The sequence below is a fragment of the Lissotriton helveticus genome, chromosome 6, assembly GCF_964261635.1.
Source record: "Lissotriton helveticus chromosome 6, aLisHel1.1, whole genome shotgun sequence".
Lineage (NCBI taxonomy): Eukaryota > Metazoa > Chordata > Amphibia > Caudata > Salamandridae > Lissotriton > Lissotriton helveticus.
This window is the reverse complement of record NC_136067.1, coordinates 2,053,648,601-2,053,668,895: the sequence shown is the minus strand read 5'-3', so window position 1 is coordinate 2,053,668,895 and position 20,295 is coordinate 2,053,648,601. Positions and strand designations below refer to the sequence as shown.

Below are 20,295 nucleotides of genomic sequence, written 5' to 3'. Positions count from 1 at the left end.
TAAAACAGGAGGTGGACCGACGGCGAGGCGGCAGGGGATACCGAGATCTGCACGGAGACCCAGGCTGGCCAAGCGGCTGAGAGCCGGCGCTTGGCAGACGAGGGGACGTCCTTGTGGCTGGAAGGTGAGGAGCGCGCCCCCCTGTTCGCGTCGGACCCTGGGCCTGGGGCGCCGAGGGCAGGCCGGTGACATAACACCCCGGTTGCCCACGGGGCCGGGGACAGTGCCAGAATCGAACCCACTGGACCACCGCAGCGATAGGCCGTAGAGGGCTGGGACTGCACTTGGGGCCCCCGTACGCACAGCGCAGCCCCTACTGGGAAGACAGGGCTGCTCGACGGGGAGGGTCCTCGCTGCCCCGCGCCTCCGACCGGAAAGGACTCCGCGCTCACAGGCTGCTGCATTGGGAATAAGGCGAAAAGGGATCCCACTCCTAGTCCGGTGGGGGCGCCGCCTGCAACCCGACGGGAGACCCCCGGGCCACCAACGACTCTAAAGCACCGACAAGATGGCCACCGCGGGACACAAAGGCGTTCGCAACATAGCGGACATGCTCCACAAAAATGCCCCGAAAACAGAGAAAGCCCCGGCGCAGTCGCCCCCTAAGACGCCGGTTGCCACCTCAGGCTGAGACGACGAGTCCGCTCCCATCACGAAGGCCTTTCTGGCATCCCTCTTCAACACCCTGAGGGACGACTTCCAGGCCCTGAAGCAAGAGCTGGTGGGTGAGCAGCGGGAACTGCGTAGGGACGTGGACGGTCTGGGGGAGCGGGTAGCGGTGATGGAGGAGGCGGACCAGGCCCGCAGCATGGAGGTGGAACGGCTCCAACAAGAAATCATCCGCCTTCAGGACCAACAGGTGGATCTCCAAGCACATTCGGAGGATCTCGAGAACCGTTCCCGGAGGAACAACATACGGGTCCGGGGAGTTCCTTTGAAAGCGGAAGGGAACTGCATCGTCACCTACCTACAAGAGCTCTTCCGAGAGATCATCGGAGAGCCGGGCGAATTCGAAATCCATATTGACCGCGCACACAGGGTTGGTCCGGCGCGTCGTGCACGGGCCCCCCCCTCCAGATATATTGGCCTTTCTCCCGGATTTCCTACTGAAGGAGCGCATCCTGAGGGAAGCCCGAGTGCGACAACCGATCACCTTCAAGGGAGACCCAGTGGCCCTCTTTCAGGATCTATCTGCCATCACCCTACAGAAGCGAAGGGCCTTCAAGCCCGCTACTGACTTCCTAAGAGACAAGAGTGCCTTACTCATGGGGCCACCCATTCCGCCTCATCTTCAAATGGAAAGGGTCGCTTCATCAGCTTAGATTTCTTCGGGACACGTGCGCGGTGCTGGACATTGACCTACCAGAGGAGGCTGCCTCAAGGGGGACTTCCCCACACCGATCACCGGAAGGGCCCACGAGACGATCCAGAGACGGTTGGCAGACTGTGCGACGACGACGCTCACCTAAGTCCTTTCCAAAGCCGGACCCCCTTGTAGCGGCCCAAGAGCGAGAGGCGACTGTGCAGGAGGTAGCTGACAACACTGCGGCCAGACAGGTGTTCCTGTACATGGGTTTGCCCTCATGAAATTGCCATATCTGGGGGATGGGGTCGGGGGGCGACTAGTCGACCGCCGTCATGTCCTCACCTAATTTGACACTCTACGGACCTGGACTCTGTCCCGATAGGCCCGAGACACTGGGAAAAGTTGTGGGGGATTGTTTGGGGGAGTTTTGGGGGGGGGTGAGGGAGTTGGGGGGACAACGGATGCGATTGGGCAGGAGGGTTGGGGGGTCGAAGTTGGGGTTCGGTAGGGGGGTAGGAGACAGGGGACTCGGTGTGGTCGGCTCGGGCGTGCGGAGAGCAGGAGAATGAGAGGCGGCGCAAGGCCGGTAATTGAGCGGGCAGACCTCACGCCACCTTATGGCTGACAAGCCGATCCAGATCCTTACTCTTAACGTAAAAGGACTTAACAACCCGATTAAGAGAAGGGCGATCATCTCCTTCTTAGAACGCTCAGAGGCGGATATTTGTCTTCTTCAAGTGACGCACTTATTGGCAAAGGACTGGCATCGCATGAAATCCAGGGCTTTTCCGCATCAATTTTACTCTTCCACCACCGAGAAAAAGGCAGGAGTGGCCCTCTTAGTAGCCAAGCACTTCAAAGGGCGAGTGGGAGGCAAGGTGGCAGAAATTAAAGGCAGACTCTTAGCCCACACTATTTTGATTGGTACCATGACACTCACGGTGGGGTCACTTTACGCACCTAACTCCAAACAAGAGGCCTTTCTTAAGGGAGCGTTCTCCGACGCACTGGCAGGGGACTCGAGACACATCCTGATAGGGGGAGACATGAACCTGGTCATGGACAATGAGGTAGATAGATCGGGGAGGAGATTTGGAGACACTGGGGCGATTTCCACAGCGGGGAAGCAATGGCTGGCCGACAGGGGGTTGACAGACATGTGGCGAGAGATACACCACACTGCCCAGGGGTACACTTTCTATTCCCATGTGCACCGCACGTACGCCAGGATAGACCATTTTCTCGGTTCCACGGAACTGACCCCCATGGTACGTGACGTAGAGGTCACCCCTGCAGCACTGTCGGACCATGACGCGGTGGTCCTTCATTTGACAGTTCCACGCACACCACCACACAGGGGCAGATGGCGGCTCAGGAAAAATCTACTCACCCGCAAGGAGGTTCAACTGCAAATAGCCTTCAGTATCTCCGATTACCTAAATCGGAACGACACAGGGGAGGTAGCTCAGTCAACGGTTTGGCAGGCGCTGAAGGCTGTTATCCGCGGGGAACTAATGGCGATTGCAGCAGCGGATAACAGGGAGAGGAAAGAAAAACGTCAGGAACTGGCGGAGCAGGTGCTGGAACTGGAAAGAGTTCATTGCCGGACAGGGGCCCCTAGAATATGGCGCAAGCTGAAGGCAGACAGGGCACAGCTAGCGAGCCTGGATTTGGACAGGGCGGAATACGCGGCGCTCCGTCTCCGCCACACGTACTATGTGGGGGGGGACAGAACTGGCCGCCTGCTGGCTAGCAAGCTAAAAGCAAAGTCTGTCCGATCCAAGATTCCCATCATTCGAACGCAAGGAGGGGACGATGTTCGTGAGGATGACCAAATCGCGGACGCGTTTAGAACCTTCTACGCCAAGCTCTACGCTGCTGACCCAGCGTTGGACCACGATGCAGGGACAACATACCTAGAGACCGCGGGCGTCACGACAGTAAACGATTCGAACGCCCGAGCATTAGATGCCCCGATACGCCTCGAAGAGGTGATATCAACGATCGCCAGACTTAAACCTTTAAAGGCTCCAGGGCCGGATGGATTTTCCGCCGGCTTCTATAAAGCTTTCTGCCCCCTCCTGGCGCCGGTACTAACGACGTTATTTAACTCCTTCCAAGGCCCGGGCTCGATACCACAAGAGATGTTGGAGGCGGACGTTATAGTCCTGCCGAAGCCGGGCAAGGACCCGACTCTCTGCACAGCGTAACGGCCGATATCACTCCTTAACGTGGACTTGAAGTTATTTACGGGGAACTTGGCCGCGCGACTAGGCCCCTGTTTGCCGGGAATTATAGAGCCAGACCAGGTGGGCTTTGTGCCCTCCCGACAGAGTGCGGATAACACCAAACGCCTGATGCATGTAATCGATAAGGCTCACTTTAATGCCTCGGACGCGGCCCTGCTGTCGGTCGATAACACTCTGGCGAGATTTGGCCTGGGGGAAAGATTCCGAGCCTGGGTAGCCAGTTGCTATGAGTCTCCTCGGGCAACGATCAAGGTAAATGGGGTGGGCTCCAGGCCGTTCAATATTCGGCGTGGCACACGGCAGGGGTGCCCGCTCTCGCCGCTGCTGTTCGCCCTATATATAGAACCCTTCGCCCAACATGTTCGGGACAACAAGACCATCACAGGACTCACATTCGGGGGGGGAGGAGCAGATCCATCAGTTTATATGCGGATGACATCCTAGTCGCAGTGAACGACCCCAGAGTGTCGATACCGGCTTTCTTGACTGAGATGGAGCGGTTCGGGGCGGTTTCAGGATTCAAAATGAACGTAGGGAAATCAGTTGTTCTTCCCCTGGGCAGCAACACCCGCCAAGCCAACAGGGGGACTGGCCGTATCGACTGAACTGCCCTATTTGGGCATTGAGCTGACGCCCTCGACGGCCCAGACGCTCGACCTCAATTACTCCAAGCGCGCATACAAGGGTACATCTCGAGATGGCGACAACAACCGCTCTCGTGGTTGGGCCGGGTGGCCGTGGTCAAAATTTCCCTGTTGCCAAAAGTGCTTTATCTTTTTCAGACCATCCCGGTCACCCCCTCCCCCCCCACCCACCCCGCCCTGGGCATGCTTAAGAAATTGCAGGACACCTTGCTGCAGTACGTATGGGCCAATAAATGCCCCCGGCTCCGGTGCGACCTGGTCACCCGATCGACAGCGGAGGGCGGGCTCGGGGTGCCTGACCTGAGGCGCTATTTTCAAGCAGCTCAGATGAGATATCTCCTGGAATGGTCACGGCCTCTTTCCGAAAAGCGCTGGCTCTTTCAGGACAGAGCAATGGCTGGCATGCCGCTATGGAGAGTCCCTTTCCTGGCAAGATCGGACAGACCTGCTTACCTGAGAAAGTCACCCATCACCAGGACGCTCCTCCAGGTGTGGGACGCGGTAGCGGTCCCCGCAGTCTGACAACCTTTCCATCACCGATGACGCCCCTATTGGACAACCCGGCGTTCCCGCCTGGGGCACATCCCGGCTCCTTTCCCCAATGGCGGCAGACCGCGTGTCGCTCCGCGGGACACTTGTTCGACCTGCAGGGCTTTATGACACTAGCCGCGATCAAAGAGGCGTATGGGATTGTCAAAACCGCATAGCTTTCAATACTTCCAGCTGCGGCATTGGCTTACACAAAAAGATGTTGAACCCCTGGTCGGCCGCCTCCTCACCCCATATGAGAAATGGCTTCTCGCTAAATCCAAAGACTCGGGGGTCACTACGGAGTTATACAAACTGCTGGCTCCCACACCACCCACAACGAGATCTGCGGGCCAGAAAAGATGGGAGAAAGAACTAGGACGCACACTTTCGGACAGGAAATGGCAAGACATCTATTACCGAGCACACCATACAGCTAGAAACACTGCCAGTTAAGAATCAGCGGTGAAAGTGGCCTACTATTGGCACCTGACACCGGAACGCTTCCATAACAGTAACCCATGGAGAGACCATACATGCTGGAGGGGATGTGGGCAGACAGGGACCATGATACATATACTTTGGGAGTGCGTAGAGGTGCAGGAATACTGGGACGGGGTACTCAGGGACATAGACAAGTACTTTGATACGGAGCTTCCCGAATTCCCTGCGTATGTGATCCTGGGTCTTCCCAACAAACTCACGTTCCCACTCAAATCCATTCGGGGGAAACAGATGGGACTGGCACTAGGGGCTGCAACACAACACATCCTCTCCTTATGGGGCTCGACGAGGAAACCTACCCACACAGGGTGGCTACAGCGACTATGGTACATACTGGGCATGGAGAGAATCCAGGCTTCACTCACGCAGACATCCAATACTTTCAAAGAAATATGGCAGCCTATCCTTTCCTCGTTAACAGAAGAATTTAATGAGCTCACATGCCCCAAATACCTAAGGGTTCTCAGACTATCAGATGAACTCCGTACTACGACAGTGGAGGGGCAGAGTACGGCTTAAGACGAGTCCTCTCAGGCATTTGCCGCTGACCCACCAGTACACACCGGAGGGAGGGGGGTGGGGGGAGGAGAGGGGTAGGGGAGGGGATGCTGTTGGTGTTTGGGAGGGCCACCAGGGAGGTTCGGTTACAGGAGTTCTAGTTCGCAATGACTACTTGGATTTCCGCCTAACACGCCTACATGGACACATGACATTCTTCCCCAATGCCCTACACTGGGAGGAATGTGCGGTATGCGTAAACCGAATCAGGGGGCGAAGTTATGGGGTTTCACATGTTGTAATGTATTGCTTTGCTGAACTCAATAAAAATAAATTTGATCAAAAAAAAAAGAGGCACGAAGACCGGTTGACGTCGAGAGCAAGACACCATTCGACGTCGAGATCACCACGACGTCGACGGCGTTCGACGTCGAAGTCTCCACGACGTCGACGGCGTTCGAGGTCAAGATCTCCCCGACGTCATGCCAGATCAACGTCGAGGTCTCCAGTGAAGATGTCGAAATCTGCACAGCCCTTGACTCCTACACGGCATCATCGTGGTTCGACGTCGAAGGAGGTACAATTGTCGCGTTGAGGACATCGACGTCGAGGGACAAAGAACATGCTGGGGCCTCGGAGGAGGTTGCCGGTGCATCTCGTTCTCCCTCCAGATCTTCTTCACCGGAACTTAATATTGTGCAGATTTCACCGGAGGGCTCTCCGGAGGTTGGTGAAGAACCTAGGCGGAAGAAGGCTAAGTCCATCAGCAGTATTGGTTCGGACTTCTCCTGTACCTACTCTCCTTCCCGCCTCTCAAAGTCTCCAGTACGAACACCTCGGAGATCTCCACGAAGATCGAGGACACCCACTGTGTTTTCTTCAAAAAGAAGAACTCCACCAAGATCATGCTCTTCTCGATCCCGTCGGAGGCATTCAAGGAACAGATCTAGATCCTTGCATTCTTCTTCAAGGAGGAGTCCCTGAAGGCCTCGCACTTGGTCTACTTCATCTACCAAGCCCTCTAGGAGAGATTACTCTCCTACTTGTACTTCTACACCTCCATCGCGGGTTTCACCTGTGGATGATCTCACTACCTTCAATGAGGTGTTATGTCGAGGAGCGAGCAAATTAAATATAGAGATGTCGGTACCTAAGGTATCCACCACAGTGATCTTTGAGACCCTACATCACTGTTCCTCAGCAAGGCCTTTGCTTCCACTTGTTCCTGGCATAATTGATCTTGCCACTCAGACTTTTCTTACTCCTGGAACAGTGGGGTCTGTGCCTTCGCGTATAGCTAAGAAGTATAAGGTCCTGAACAGGACCCATTATTCCTTCGTTCAGATCCTCCCCCAGATTCCATCATTGTGGCAGCGGCAAGGAAAACGCAGTCATCGATGTCTTCATCCTCCGCTCCTCCTGATAAGGACAGCAAAGTGATGGATTCCATGGGCAGAAAAATTTGCAACACAACGGCCTCCTTTATGAAGGTATCCAGTGCGTTGGCTCTATTGGGAAGATACGACAGGTCCTTATGGGATTCCCTGGGTCGTTTTGTTGACAAGCTTCCTAAAGAAGATCAACAAGACTTTCGAGAAATCTTGCAGGAAGGAGGTCTTGTCGCTAACCAGAGGATTAGCGCTTCAGCGGATGGGGCTGATTTGGCTGCTCACGGATACGCTCATGGTATCTGTTCAAGCATGGCTACGACTAACAGGTCTTAAACCAGAATTGCAGCGAAAAATCACTAACTTGCCGTTTAATGGTTCTTCTCTCTTCGGTCCTCATGCGGACGAGGAGATGACAAAAATGAAGGCGGAATTGTACACAGTTAAGGCGGTGGGTCACAAAAACAAGAAAGACTTTCGCAAACGTTTTCGTCCCAATGATAAACGTCAATTTCAACAGAAAGGTCAATCGAACCAGTGGTCGTCGCAAGGTCAACAGCAGCAGCAAAGGTCTCATTTTCAACAGAGACGTCCATGGAGAGGAAGAGGCAACCATAGACAACAGGCCTCTACCTCAAAGCAACCAGCAAAACAATGAGCAGTTACTTCCTCTAAATGTGTTGGCCACTCCGGTAGGAGGAAGTATCGTTGGCTTTCTGGAGGAGTGGCGCAAGATAACAAACGACAAGTGGGTGCTAAATATTGTAGAAAATGGATATCTGCTACGTTTCAAGGCTCCTCCTCCTTCCATCCCTCCGAGGGCTCTCGGATCGTGTTATACTTCTAAAGGAGGTACGCAGTCTCCTAGAAAAAGAAGCCATAGAACGTGTCCCAATTCATCAGAAGCGCCTGGGCATATATTCTCGTTACTTCCTGGTCGAGAAAAAGGGTCCCTCTGTGGAGTACAGGCCTATTCTGGATCTTCGCATCCTAAACAGATACATAAGAAAGGAAAAGTTCCGGATGCTGGATCTACACCAGATCTTTCCACTTTTACATCAAGGAGACTGAATGTGCTCCATAGATTTGCAGGACGCTTATTTCCACATTCCAGTGTCCAGGAAGCATCGGAAGCTTCTCCGTTTTCAAGTGGCTCGGCATCATTATCAGTTTCGAGTTCTGCCATTTGGTCCCAAGTCAGCACCAAGAACGTTTTCAAAGTGCATGGCAGTGGTGGCAGCTTTTCTGCGCAAACGAGGAATTTTCATTTACCCATACCTCGACGACTGGCTTCTGAAGAGTTCCATTCCATCTCTTCTTCAGTCGCATCTGTCTGTCACTCTTCACATTCTGAACAACCTGGGTCTTCGAGTCAATTACAAGAAATCGATTCTCAAACCCACTCAGAACATTCACTATCTGGGATCGTCACTGGACACCTTGCAAGGAAACGTGTGTCCTTCGGAGGAGAGGTTCATATCTATCAGGAAGAAGTCTCAAGAGCTTCTTCAGACTCTTCTCCCTACGGTCAGACAAGTGTCCTCTCTCCTAGGGTCCATAGCCTTGTGCATCTTCATTGTCCCCAAATCGCGATTGCACATGCGTCCTCTTCAGCAGGCTCTGTAGGACCAGTGGGCGCAGGCTTCAGGGAAGTGGGAGGATCGGATTGCACTTCCCCAGTCGGCCAAGGACTCTATCAGGTGGTGGACAAGGAGAGCGAATCTTCTGCAAGGGGTTCCTTTTCACCAAGAGACTCCAACACAAACTATCGTGACAGACGCCTCACTGCAGGGCTGGGGTGCCCATATGGATCACCTCCAAGTGCAGGGCCGGTGGTCGGACACGGAGAAGCGTTATCATATCAACTTCCTGGAACTGAGAGCGGTCCAGCTGGCTCTCAAATCCTTCTTCCTGTCTCTGAGATCCAACTCCCTCTTAGTTCAGACAGACAACACCACAACAATGTTTTACCTGAACAAGCAGGGAGGCACCAGATCCAGAGTTCTGTCCCAGGAGGCGCAAGCAATTTGCAAGTGGTTACTGGCGAGACATCTGACCATCAAGGCAGTTCACGTCCCAGGTGCCCTAAATGTTCAGGCGGACTTCCTCAGCAGAGAGTTTGTAGAGGCGCACAACTGGGTGCTCAACAACGACGTGGCTCTCGACATTTTTCAACGCTGGGGTTTTCCAGACATAGACTTGTTCGCAGACGCAACAAACGCCAAATGCCCCGTCTACGCATCCAGGTTTCCCCAACCAGGTTCGAGCGGGAATGCGCTGCTGATGAGGTGGACCCAGAACTTGCTCTATGGCTTTCCTCCACTGCCTCTCATTCCATTGGTCATCACCAAATTCTACAGGACCATATCCAGGATGATACTGATAGCTCCGGAGTGGCCGCGCCAGTACTGGTACCCAGATCTTCTGCAGCTCTCCGAAGTTCCACCTCAGAGGCTGCCTTGCCGTCCGGACCTGCTGTCCAAGAGTCAAGGGAAAGTGTTCCATCTCTGCCTTCCCTCGCTGCGGCTGACAGCATGGCTCCTGAAGTCTTGCAGTATGGGCATTTAGACTTACCAGATGTCTGTATGAACATCCTCAAGGTGGCTAAAATACCTTCTACTAGAACTTTCTACGCTTTCAAATGGAAGCGTTTCTACATCTGGTGTGTGAATAACAGACATGACCCAGTCTCTGGTCAGGAACAAGTCATACTGCCATATTTGTTATATCTGGCTAAGTCGGGGCTGCAATTCGCCTCCATCAAGTTACACTTAGCAGCCATCACAGCGTACAGAAAGTCCCCTACACAGGGCTCTTCTGATAGATACATCTGCCGTGTGGATTCCTCACCTTGTGAATATCCCCCTTGCGCCAGCAACGTTCGGAAATTTTCTTCGTAGTACGCCGACGTGGGCGACGTCACAGGAGCACGGCATCGCGCGCGACTCCGTCTGACGTCACCGACCCCATATCAGGCCCACGCCGGCGTGATGACGTCAGTTCCCTTTTTTCCGCGTCTTCGACGCTAACGGTTTTCGGGATCTTCTGCGATACTTAGTATCTTTCTGTTAATTAATTGCCACTGTTTCTCTCTTACGACTTGTTTCTTCTCCGAAGATGTCGTCGAGGAAAACAGGCTTTAAACCATGTAGGTCTTGTGCCCGCACGATGTCCATCACTGACCCACATAAGGATTGTTTGTGGTGTCTTGGTTCGAGTCACGACGTCAAGAACTGCAATTCCTGTTTTAAGATGAATCCAAAGGCGCTTCGAGAGCGTGAAGCTAAATTACTTTTGGCAAAAGTAAAACAGGATTCTGGTCGTTATTCGAGATCGACGTCACGAAGATCGAAGTCGAAGCAAAGGTCTCGATCGAAGTCGGGATCGGCGTCGAGGTCCAGAGCGGGTTCGAGATCTGGAGAGGAGTCGAGATCTAAAGCGAAGTCAAAATCCAGAGAAAGATCTAGATCTAGATCTAAATCGGCTTCAGGTCACGCTTCGAGCTCCTCGAGGAGAAAGCATAAGAGGAGGAAGCACAGTTCGAAACATCATTCGGAGAAGGAATCCTCTGATTCGAAGAGAAGGTCTCACAAACATCGTAAAGACTTTGTCTCTCCTTCGCCTGCTTTATCAAAAGAAGGTTCTCCAGCCCCGGAGCCGGAGCCGGATCCGGATCCGATATCCTCGGAGCATGAAGAGGGAGAAGAGGTGATTCCTCTAGAACCGGCTCCAGCGGAGTCTCCTGTGGACCCGGAAGGTCAGAGTGAGAATGTGTCGGGACGGCCTCCATTGGAACATCCGGTAGGTCCGTACCCTCCCTTTCCTGGTCCTGGACAGGATCCCTCGCATTTTCTAAATGCGATGTTTGGAGTATATTCTAGGGCAATGTACCCCACTGGAGCGCCTGTTGGTCCCATGGGTCCATTATCGTACAATCTGGGTATTCCTCAGTCGTACGCCTCGGCTCCATTTATGCCTTTCATGCCGGCGCCTCTTCCACCATGGCTCGGTACGGCTCCACCGAGGTCTTCGACTCCGCATGCGGCTTCGCCGACTCCGGAGCGACCTCGCAGTCGAGATCAAGGTACCACACCTGTTCATGACTCTCGTCCTGCTGCTCCGGCTCCTCGATCGACGTCGGAACCGGCTCCGTCGGAGTCGTTACCGGATCCGTCGACTTCGATTCGATTGGAGTGGTCGAGGCGAAGAGCTCAGCGTCTTCTCGAGCAAAAGGATGATGAAAGTTCTGATGTGGAAGAGGGCGAGCTTCCTGATCATGATGATGATTTCGATGAGCTTCGGGATGCTAGTGGTCTGGAACTCTCTCCCGAGTGGGGTCTGCCTTCGACTTCTGATACTCCGTCTAGGGACGTGGCTCCCTATCACGTGGTTATTAGGAAGGCTGCTGACCTTCTTAATTTAAAGTTGCCCACAGTGGAGTACAAGCCCAACATCCTCACTGAAGTCTTGCATTCTCCTTCTTCAATTGTTGAGCCTACACTGCCATTTACTGATGCCTTGACGGATCCAATAAAGGAGATTTGGAAGAGGCCATTATCTGCTCCTGCAGTTTCAAGAGTTATTGCAAGGCGCTATAGAGTGGCTCCTGATGACCCGGCATTTCTTTCTACGCATCCATCTCCGGAAAGTCTTGTGATTCAGGCGGCTTGCTCTAATAGGGCTGCAGGCTCTTTCCCTCAGGTGCCAGCTGACAAAGAGTCTAAGAAATTAGATCAGTCTGCGAAGAAGACTTTCTCTTCTGGGAGCATGGCTCTTAAGTCATCAAATGCTACTTGCCTTTTAGGTAGATATGTGCATGCTCTAATGGACTCAGTGAAGCAATTGTCATCAAAACTTCCTGAGGAGGATAAGAAGAACTTTAATGAAGTGGTCTCTGACACTCAGGCTGCTGCCCGCATGGTCATTCAGAGCGGCATGGACACTGTGGATTCTGTTGCTAGAATTATGGGTTCATCCATTGCGACCAGGAGAGCCGCATGGTTAAAGTCTTCAGATTTCTCTGCGGATGTGCAGTCTACATTGCTGGACTTACCCTTTGAAGGAACTGGCCTTTTTGGTAAGAAGGCTGATGTAGCCTTGGAAAGGTTTAAGGACAGCCGTGCCACCGCAAGATCTTTGGGTCTGCAGATGAGAGGGTCGACGACTAGAAAATTCAAAGGATTTGGAAAATCTTCTTTTCGTCCCTTCAAGCAGGGTCAACAACAACAGCAGCAGCAGCAGCAGAACCCTCTATATAGATCCTATAGAGGTAGACAGAGGGGTCGTGGACGTGGACGTCAAGTCTCCTCTTCCTCCACTTCCTCCAATAATGCCCAACCCCCACCCGCATCAGCAAAGCAGCCCTAGATCCACCATTCTGGATCATGTAGGGCCAGTAGGGGGTCGGCTTACTCATTTTCTACGAGATTGGGAATCGGTTACATCAGATCTTTGGGTTCTCAATCTTGTGGAGAATGGGTATGCTCTTCCTTTTCAGGAGTTCCCTCCCAATTACCCTCCTTGCCAAGGTTATTGTTCGGAGGACCACCTGCTTCTCCTGCAGGAGGAAGTCCTGGCACTGTTTCGAAAGGGTGCGATAGAGGTGGTTCCAGAGCAGGAGAGGGGTCAAGGATGCTACTCCCGGTATTTCTTGATTCCCAAGAAGGATGGCAGGCTTCGGCCGATCCTGGATCTCAGGGTTTTGAACCTCTATCTCAAGCAGGAGAAGTTCAAAATGCTCACCCTTGCTCAGGTTCTTCTTGCGCTGATGGAAGAAGACTGGATGGTGTCAATCGACTTGCAGGATGCGTATTTTCACATCCCAATCCTGAAGTCGCACAGGAAGTATCTCCGTTTTACGGTGGGATCGCAGCACTACCAGTTTGCGGTTCTTCCCTTTGGACTTACTACTGCGCCTCGAGTTTTCACCAAGGTGATGGCAGTGGTGGCTGCGCATCTCAGAAGGTCAGGGATTCCTGTATTCCCTTATCTAGACGACTGGCTGATCAAAGCAGAGTCACCGGAGATGGTGCTCCATCATCTGCAAGAGACAACTCAGTTGTTACACAAGTTGGGTTTTTCGATAAACGTACCCAAGTCTCACCTGGTGCCCTCCCAGCGCAACCTGTTCATAGGTGCGGTACTGGACACTTCTGTATGTCGTGCATTCCCTCCACCTCAAAGGATTCACGACATTCAGGAGATGATTCCTTTATTCTACAATGGAGCGGTTGTTCCGGTCCTGAAGGTCCTTCGTCTGCTCGGTCTGATGGCTTCTTGCATTCTGTTGGTCAGTCATGCACGCTGGCACATGAGGGCACTCCAGTGGTGCCTCCGCAGGCAGTGGTATCAGCACAACGGAGATCTCAGGGAGTCAGTGAAGATCTCCAGAGAAGCTGCAGCGGATCTGTCTTGGTGGGGCGTGGAAGGCAATCTGTCGCAAGGAAAGCCTTTTCAACTGCCTCCATCAGTGGCCACAGTGATAACGGATGCATCCACTCTCGGGTGGGGTGCTCATCTGGGAGACCTGGAGGTCAAAGGTCTTTGGTCTCCGGAAGAAAGGTTGTCTCACATCAACCTTCTGGAATTGAGGGCGATACGTTTAGCGCTCAAGGCCTTCCTCCCTTCCCTTCGCGGTCGTTCGGTTCAAGTCCTAACGGACAACATGACTGCGATGTGGTACATCAACAAGCAGGGAGGAGTAGGGTCACAGTGTCTCTGCAGAGAGGCTCTGCGTCTCTGGTCCTGGGTTCAGGACCATCAGATTTGTCTGGTGGCAAATCATCTGGCCGGAGTTCTGAACGTTCGTGCAGACAGTCTCAGTCGGCAGTTCTCTGCCGACCACGAGTGGAGGCTTCACCGGGAGGTTGTTCACGACATCTTTCGGATGTGGGGGACTCCTCGGGTGGATCTATTTGCCACTCGCGAGAATGCTCACTGCCTTTCATTCTGCAGTCTCCAGTATCCGATGCAAGGAGCATTGGGGGACGCGTTTCAGTTGAGTTGGGGAGATCAACTCCTTTACGCGTTTCCTCCCATACCTTTGATTCCTCGGGTTCTGAGGAAGATTCGTCAAGACCGGGCCCAAGTCATATTGGTCGCCCCGGATTGGCCAAGAAGGGTGTGGTACTCAGACCTTCTCCACCTCTCCTCTCACCCGCCGCTCCGTCTCCCTCACAGGGCAGACCTCCTCTCTCAAATGGGGGGGCAGGTTCTACACCCCCACCTCCAGACATTACACCTTCATGCCTGGAGATTGAACGGGGCAACTTGAGTTCTTTTTCTCTCCCTCACGAGGTGGTGGATGTCATTCTCTCTGCCAGGCGTGACACCACTAAGTCCATTTACTCCTATAGGTGGTCAAAATTTGTTTCTTGGTGCAGGGAGAGAGATGTTGACCCTTTGAAGGCTCATTTATCTAATATTTTACAGTTTGCCCTTTATCTGGCGCAGCAAGGTTTGGCTGTTGCCACGGTCAAGGGGTATCTTTCAGCCTTATCGGCGTTTCTATGTTTGCCGGATCAGCCATCTCTCTTTAAATCTCCGGTGGTTTTGAGATTCTTGAGGGGTCTCATAAATATGTTCCCTCCTACTCCTTTTGTTGTTCCTCATTGGGATTTGAATCTTGTGCTGACCTTTTTAATGGGTTCTCCCTTCGAACCCTTGCACAAGTGTCCATTGAGGCTTCTCTCTTTTAAAACGATCTTCCTCGTTGCAATCACCTCGGCAAGGAGGGTAAGTGAGCTTCAAGCTCTAAGTTCCAAACCCCCATTCCTGACCATTCATGCTGAAAGGATGGTTCTCAGGACCAGGGCTGCTTTTCTGCCTAAGGTGGTGACTCCTTTCCATCTTGGGCAGTCCATTACCCTTCCTACCTTCTATCCTCCCCCTCACCCGTCTAAGGAGGAAGAGAGACTGCACCGCCTGGACCCTAAGAGGGCGGTGTCGTTCTATCTGGACAGGACTAAAGACTTCCGGATGGACGACCAGCTGTTTGTTGGTTTTGCTGGCTGCAAGAAAGGCAGAGCGGTGCACAAGCGCACACTTTCCAGGTGGATAATCCTGTGCATCAAGATCTGCTACTCCCTTGCTGGTAAGGACCCATCTGAGGGTATTAGAGCACATTCTACTAGAGCAAAGTCTGCAACATCTGCTTTGTCTAGGGGTGTACCTGTTGAGGATATTTGCAAGGCCGCGACTTGGGCCTCCCTCCACACTTTCGCAAAGCATTACTGCTTGGATACCGAGGTGAGGAGGGACGGCCACTTCGCGCGCTCTGTCCTCCAAGATTTCCTGGTATAGCAGAGTGGACACCCTCCTCCGGGAGTGGGGACTGCTGTGGGAATCTATTCACAAGGTGAGGAATCCACACGGCAGATGTATCTATCAGAAGAACAAGTTACTTACCTTCGGTAACGCTTTTTCTGGTAGATACTATATCTGCCTGTGGATTCCTCACTGACCCACCCGCCTCCCCGTTGTCCACTCTGCTATACCTGGTCTTGCTGTATATATGGTTTATACTATTGATTTAGTTCTATATGTACTGTGTACATTGTATATTTGCATATTTGCTATCGTTGGTCCGTCCGTGTGCCTCGAAGGCACGGAAAAAAGGGCGGAACTGACGTCATCACGCCGCCTTGGGCCTGATATGGGGTCGGTGACGTCAGACGGAGTCGCGCGCGATGCCGTGCTCCTGTGACGTCGCCCACGTCGGCGTACTACGAAGAAAATTTCCGAACGTTGCTGGCGCAAGGGGGATATTCACAAGGTGAGGAATCCACAGGCAGATATAGTATCTACCAGAAAAAGCGTTACCGAAGGTAAGTAACTTGTTCTTTAGGATGCCAGTGGTAAAGGATTTTTTAGAAGGACTAAAAAAGGTGTATCCACCAGTGCAAGTGCCTTCTCCTCCGTGGGAGCTCAATGTGGTCTTGACCAAACTGATGGGAACACCTTTTGAACCAATACATAAATCTTCTTTGCAGCACTTATCTTGGAAAGTGGCTTTCCTGGTCGCAATCACTTCTGTTCGCAGAGTAAGGGAATTGCAAGCTTTGTGCTGTAAATAACCCTACACAGTTTTTCATGCAAATAGGGTGGTTCTTAGAACTCACCCTAGTTTTCTGCCAAAGGTGGTGTCAGAGTTCCACATCAATCAGGGAATCACATTACCTACTTTCTTTCCCAATCCCTCTACGCCCCTGAGAGGGGCTTATATTCTTTAGACCTTAAGAGGGTGTTGAAGTTCTACCTAGATAAAACTAAAGGTATTAGAAAGACGGACAGATTATTTGTCTATTATGGTCCTAATAATACGGGCTTAGCAGCATCTAAGCGGTCCATCTCAAGATGGATAGTTTCTTGTATTTCCTTGACTTATCAGTTAGCTAATAAAGTTCTTCAAGGAAGACCGAGGGCTCACTCAACCAGAGGAAAGGCCTCAACTACGGCTCTCCTCAGAAATGTGCCCATAGCAGAAATTTGCAAAGCAGCTACATGGCGGTCTGTTCATACTTTTTCTCGCCATTACTGCTTAGATTCAGATACTAGGGCAGATGCACAAGTAGGTTAAGCATCTCTGAGGAATCTGTTTAGTTGATTATTGGTACCTATTACTTTAAGATTGTTTTTATTTGTAGTGCTACATTGCTAGTCCGCGAAGTGTCGGGTATGGGCTTGCTATTCTATTCACTACTTATGACCATGGATGAGTATCCCCTGGAAGAGAAGGATAAGTTACTTACCTGTAATCCTAGTTCTCTTCCAGGGGTATACTCATCAAAGTCATAAGCACCCCGCCTTCATCCCCGGTCTAGCAATGTTTAGTACTGGTTTTAAGAGATATGTTACTCGCCTATATATAGTTATAATCTCCGGGGTCCCGCACATGGGCAGGGATAATTCACTGCTTATTACTTTGATGAGTATACCCCTGGAAGAGAACTAGGATTACAGGTAAGTAACTTATCCTTATGTTGATATTTGATATATTGACCATGTCTATCCATCAAAAAGTAATGCAGTTGTCTAATTGTGCTTTCCCCCAGGTTGCAGAGCATCTGTACATTAAAGCAGATCAGACGAAGGATGCAATTGATATGTACACCCAGGCTGGCCTTTGGGAAGAGGCTCACAAGGTACAGCCACAGGATGGAGTAAAGGGCAGGAGGTTATCATGAGAGATTGTACCAGCACTGTACTGTGAGCATCTCATTAGCTGGTTGTGGTGAGAGTAGATGTCATTGGCAAGTTACTACTTATGTTGTTTCAATATTTAATTCATTTCAAATCATCATGCATCCATTCCAGGTTTGCTAGAAAGGGTATGCTCAAAGATGATGCTCACGTCAGCACTTAGGGCCACATTTTGATGCCGGTCTGACCGCCACTGCCAGCCTCTCAGTGTCAGTCCAACCAGCTGACTGCCCTTCCGTCTGACTCGGTATATATAGAAAAAAGGGGTCCCAGACAGAACACAACAAATTACTAAATTCACAGTATGTTGAGTTGGATTATTTCAAAAAAGATCGAATCAGGGTGCAAGGTGTTTTTATTTTCACCACACCTGTCCTAAACATTCATTAGCTCATTACTCAGAACATGAATATATACACAATACACACAAATTCAATATGCCCACAGGGGAGAGGGGAAAGTGAAGGGGAAAGAGATATACATTTCTTGATAGTTCAACATCACTATTCAAAAATTTCTCAATTGTGTATGACCATATTTTAGAATCACAGGAAAAAGTTACATAGATCCCCGGACGTGGGGTCAAAAACAGTGTGTGAACATCAACATCATATTTATCAAACAGAATCTCCTATTTAGCTATATACATTAGACTGTTCTGTAGGAGTTCAAGTTTGTAGAGAAAGTCTACGTTTCGACCCATAGGATGTAGGACAGTAGATCCTTACTACGCGGGTCTTCGTCAGGACGTGAGGGAAGGGGAGGAAGGAGGGGCTGTTCCTAGAGGTAAGACAATAGAGAAACGACTTTAAAAAGGTCTCCAAACAGAGTCCCCAAAGGATAAGTCAAAACAGAAAAATAAAATAAAGAAAATTCAAAAGGTAGTGACTGACAAGGAGGTATGTACACCAAGTTACCTGCTCAGGAGTCAGATAGTGGCCTGATAACACATAGTCCTGGCCTTGGCCGTGCGAAATAGTGGAATTGGCTGTACCCATGGACCAATTGGTAAAGGGGTCAATCAATGGATATGTTCGCCAAACACGTTTGTTTTATACGTAAGAAATCACTTAGCCAAAAATCCTACCTCTGCAGTAGTGCTGTGTAGGATCATTTAATTGGGTGTCATTGTAGCAGTTTTTTGTAATTGGGTCCAAACAGCGTCAAATTTCATCAATAAATCTGTGGGTTAATAGGGAGCCGAGTTAGTGATAGCGTTGGCTCATGGCAGGCCAGGAATGGGGAAAGGGTTTTTTTTTTGCCACAGACGTCCAAAAACGGCGCCACTTAATTTCCACTCACCCGGAATAAAATTGTATAAGGAGCGTGCGAGCCAGCGTCTGCCCCGGTCAAAGCACAATCAGGATGTGCTGACAAAACGTAATCCTGGCCATTTCCGTGTGGAGAATGCTGTATCTATGGACCAAATAGTGAAGGCGCCAATCAATGGATATGAACGCCAGACAAAACGTTTGTTTTATACATTAAAAAACATTTAGCCAGATATCATACCTCTGCTGTAGTATGGAATCATTCAATGCGGTGTCATGGTAGTGGGAGGGTTTTAATCGTAAATAGGTCCAAAAAGCGTCAACGATCCATCACTTACTCTGTAGATTAATATAGAACCGAGTTAGTGAAAGCGTTAGCTAACGGCTAGGCCAAAAGGGAGGAAAATCAGTCAAAAGGAGCTGCTCGATTTTACACAGGCGCCGCTCGATTTTAAACTCACCCGAAGCAATTTTGGTAAGCGCGCGTGCGAGCCAGCGTCTAGCCCGGTCCCGGAACAATCAGGAAGTACTGCCATGGAAACCGAGGCCATTTGTAACCTCGCATGCAACGAGACTGGTGTTACCAAGGTAGCACAGGGCGCCTGCAGGCGTCAGGACGGGCGTCAATTAAATTACATGGAGCATATCAGAAGGACATGAAAGTTAAAAGAAGGCTTGTATTATTGCTATGGCTGGTGGGACGATTATCTAATACGGTGGCAAAATTCCATGATTTTCATGACTGCTTTTATAAAACAAGGTGGTTTGCATAGATAATGCGCGGACCTGCCAATAACAAGGTAGTCAAGGCGCATATTGTAGCACAGAAGCTGTAGTAATCACAATATTTGCACAGAACATGAAATTTGGGAAACGGAATTATATTTCAAAACAGGGGACTAAACCCAGTTCCTGCATTAGGTCAGTTCACTATAAGTTAATCAAACCAGCTTTTAACAAAACAAGGTTTACACATGTAATATACGGGCAGAAGCGCACATTGTGGTCCAAGACATTATGTGTGCGGACCTACCCTGCAAGGTGGTCTAGGGCACAGTTTCTTAACACATTGATATGTCCAATAAAGATTGACACGTGACCAAATGGAATATGATTCTCAGTATTAGGCGTGAACCTACCTCATGGTGGTTAAGACGCACAATTGATTTATAGGGTGGCCATCTGAGCAAAACTGCTTTCGGATTCATTCAAGCCCATGCGCACTTCCGTCTGACTGCCAGATTATGATACCAGCAGTCGGACCATTTGCTGTCAGGGGGGTGTAAGACCACCGCATCCGACAGGATCTAGGATCCCGTCGCAGCGGCCAGACTCCTATTTCAACAATGGAGGCGGTGCCTGCGCAGGCACTGCCATAGAGATTAGGATGTCCGTTTCTGACTGCCTTTTCATGACGGCCCCACCGATATGAAAAGGCAGCCGGAATTGAACTTTGAGGGCCCCAAAGCAGGGCCACTTTCCGCCATATTCCACTGCTAATGCCACCCACACATCCATGCACCCTGTGGTGCCTGGCACAAGATCCATGGATGTGCACAAGTAGCTCTTCCTACTGCATCTTGTGCTGCGGCTTTTTTCTTGGACCGCAGCGCAAGCCGCAGTAAGAGAAGGGACGTACCGACGGCCTGCACAGCTGTCTGATCATAATGAGGCAGATGGGAACGCCGACTCATTGTCGGACGGACA

The 20,295-nt window shown here is 51.1% G+C and overlaps 1 protein-coding gene across 1 annotated transcript in view; it reads left to right on the top strand.

Moving 5' to 3' along the window:
- IFT172 (intraflagellar transport 172) overlaps positions 1–20,295 on the top strand; it is a 1,142,656-nt gene that overhangs the window by 402,342 nt on the left and 720,019 nt on the right. The window contains exon 26 of the mRNA XM_078650113.1: positions 17,170–17,259. Within this exon, the coding sequence (XP_078506239.1) occupies positions 17,170–17,259 (90 nt within the window). The remainder of the gene's footprint in view (positions 1–17,169; positions 17,260–20,295) is intronic.